Source organism: Pyrus communis, chromosome 12 (genome assembly GCF_041283825.1).
Source record: "Pyrus communis isolate YQ-2024b chromosome 12, ASM4128382v1, whole genome shotgun sequence".
In the NCBI taxonomy this organism is placed as follows: Eukaryota; Viridiplantae; Streptophyta; class Magnoliopsida; order Rosales; family Rosaceae; genus Pyrus; species Pyrus communis.
In genome coordinates this window covers 25863513-25866154 of record NC_142576.1, presented here as the reverse complement: position 1 = coordinate 25866154, position 2642 = coordinate 25863513, and the positions used below count along the sequence as shown (strand labels likewise).

Below are 2642 nucleotides of genomic sequence, written 5' to 3'. Positions count from 1 at the left end.
ACATGTCACCACTCTATTTGGAGAAGAGGGGATGATGTCATGAGATTAAGATTATCCTTGGACACCTTTGTCCAGCCGCCATGCATCTTCTTCTTTATTCCATTCCCAAATCTTATTTATCTCATCTCTCTCGCTCCTCCCTCCTAAGCCCCTGAGTCCTTCCCCCTCTTACTTGTTAATACGTGAAAATAGAAACTTAGCTCTCAGAAAATTCGGGAAGGACAAAACCAACAGTTGAATTCCATACGCCAAAAGCCTTTCAGCTGGCACTCTTACATTTACATACGACATAAACTTACTTTGTCATGATATGTGAATAAGTTAAAACATATTAAAATATATGATAAATTTGAAACATTGTCACTTGAAGTCTTGTTACAGTGCATGTAATTAGTCTCTCTCAGCAACACACACACACACAGATATATATATATATATATATATTATATTATATTTGTTTCAGCTGAAAATGTAACTGACGATGATTGTTTTTTTATCTCTTCATCAACATCATCTGGTTCATACTAACCCAATGAACCCATTGGCCTAATCTCTCTTTTCCGCATGCCGACAAATTCCCACAACCATAAAAGCCCTTCCTTTCCTTCTCTCCCAATAAATTTCAAATTGTTCTTCTCTTTGTTTAATCTTTAGCTTGTTTGTTCGTTCGCTCGTTCCTCCTTAATTTCTTGATCAATATTTGGTTTAATTTAGGTAGCTAGGTATCTGTGGCTAGCAAGGAAATATTTGGTTGCTTGAGGATGAAAAACCCAGAATCAAGGCTGCCACCAGGATTTAGGTTTCACCCTACAGATGAAGAGCTCATCCTTCACTACCTTGTAAAGAAGGTGGCCTCCACTCCCTTACCTGTTTCCGTCATCGCTGAAGTTGATATCTACAAGTTTGATCCATGGGAATTGCCAGGTAAGGTACCTACCTATTAATTATTAATTAATTGATTCAACTGTTTGTTTTCAATACATATCACATATGCGTGCCTCTATGGTATATACATGCTAAGTGCTTCAGTTGATTAATTAACATATGGCTAGTTCTGTGCTCTTTCATGCATACTGATGTCGACAATTAATTAGCCAAAGCTGCGTTTGGTGAGAAAGAATGGTACTTCTTCAGTCCAAGAGATCGCAAGTACCCGAATGGTGCGAGGCCAAACAGGGCTGCCGCATCAGGGTATTGGAAGGCAACTGGAACCGATAAGACGATTGTGGCACCATCAGGAGGGGGGCAGAACGTTGGTGTGAAGAAGGCTCTTGTGTTCTACAGGGGGAGACCCCCTAAGGGAATCAAGACAAACTGGATCATGCATGAGTATCGCCTTCCAGAAAACCCAAATAACCACACCACCACCAACCACCACCACAGAATCATGAAGCTCAAAGATTTATCCATGAGGGTGAGCAGTTTTATTTGATCTTATGAGCATTTGATTTACATAGTCAATTGTCCAATTGATATCATCCACATATATACTTTAGTCATTAACAATAACTATATCTATATCTATATGAACTTTGTTTGTGGCTCCAGTTGGATGATTGGGTTCTTTGTCGAATCTACAAGAAGTCGAATGTTGGGACTTCAGCAGTGGCACTGCCAAGTGATCAAAACCAAGAAGTTCAAGAAGAAGAAGATTTCCTCCACGATATCCTTTCCCCAAGCTTGAAAAGTCCCTTTACCGGCCTTGATCACAACATGATGAGTACCAGTAATACTAGCAGTCTCAAGCCTCAGAAATCTTGTTCCTTCTCCAACTTACTAGACGCCATGGACTACTCATTACTCACCAGTATCCTGGCGGATGGCCAATACTCTATCCCAACTGGAACTGGATTTCAATCAACGACTCCTAATAAGTTTAGCTATAGCTGTACCGGGAGTAGTAGTATCGGTTTAGACCCGCAACTGCTGTTCAATACCGATATTAGCAGCAGCAGTCATTTGCTTCAAACTCTCCCTCAATACAACGGTTTGAACTTGCCATCATCAGCTTCAAGCACCGAAAACCGGCTCAAGCGCCAGCATTCCATCACAGATGATCGTGGCGTGTTATTATGTCCATCGAAGAAATACGTAAATTCCAACTGCAGTTTCACTAACACCGCCAATTCATTCTTGAATCAGCAATTACTTCTGAGTAGTCCTAGTTTTCATTTTCAAGAATAAAACCATATAAAAGAAAGAAAGAAGGACGAGAATAATTACGGACGGTCGAACCTGCCAAGCCTTGGTCAAGCTGTTTCGTATGTATCAATAGTTCACAACAAAAGATGGCACAAATTTAATTACTGAAAGGAGTTTGGTTTTTTGTATATGCAATCTGGCAATCTGGCATGGCATGCATGATGCATGGGAGATTGATCCTCGAAAACAATACAATATTAATTAATATGGGTTCAATTGGCAGATCAGATTTACTTCTTAGTATGAATTATGAACATGAGAATTGAGGACTTGAATTCTTTTTCACAAGCGAAGGACATCTTCCCAATTCATGTAATTACAATTCCCCATCTCAATCAATATCTTTATATAGGGTTTAGGATGTTGATTTTTGTTCAATTGGGACATCAGATTTACTATTTGATATATTTATCTTGAAAAAGTAAGGGCTGATTTAATAT

At 39.2% G+C, this 2642-nt stretch overlaps 1 protein-coding gene across 1 annotated transcript; it reads left to right on the top strand.

The window, feature by feature from the left end:
- Positions 1 to 461: 461 nt before the first annotated feature.
- NAC047 (NAC domain containing protein 47) lies at positions 462 to 2429 on the top strand. Its single transcript, XM_068485342.2, has 3 exons — positions 462 to 924; positions 1095 to 1414; positions 1549 to 2429. Exons 1-3 carry the CDS (start codon positions 762 to 764, stop codon positions 2182 to 2184), a joined length of 1119 nt encoding a protein of 372 aa, XP_068341443.1. The 5' UTR covers positions 462 to 761; the 3' UTR covers positions 2185 to 2429.
- Positions 2430 to 2642: the final 213 nt, after the last annotated feature.

Excerpts from the sequence above, each read along its gene's own strand:
- NAC047 (XM_068485342.2), top strand. The coding sequence starts at position 762 with ATGAAAAACCCAGAATCAAGGCTGCCACCAGGATTTAGGTTTCACCCT. Across the intron at positions 925-1,094 it reads TGATCCATGGGAATTGCCAG|CCAAAGCTGCGTTTGGTGAG; the intron begins GTAAGGTACCTA and ends ACAATTAATTAG. Across the intron at positions 1,415-1,548 it reads TCAAAGATTTATCCATGAGG|TTGGATGATTGGGTTCTTTG; the intron begins GTGAGCAGTTTT and ends TTGTGGCTCCAG.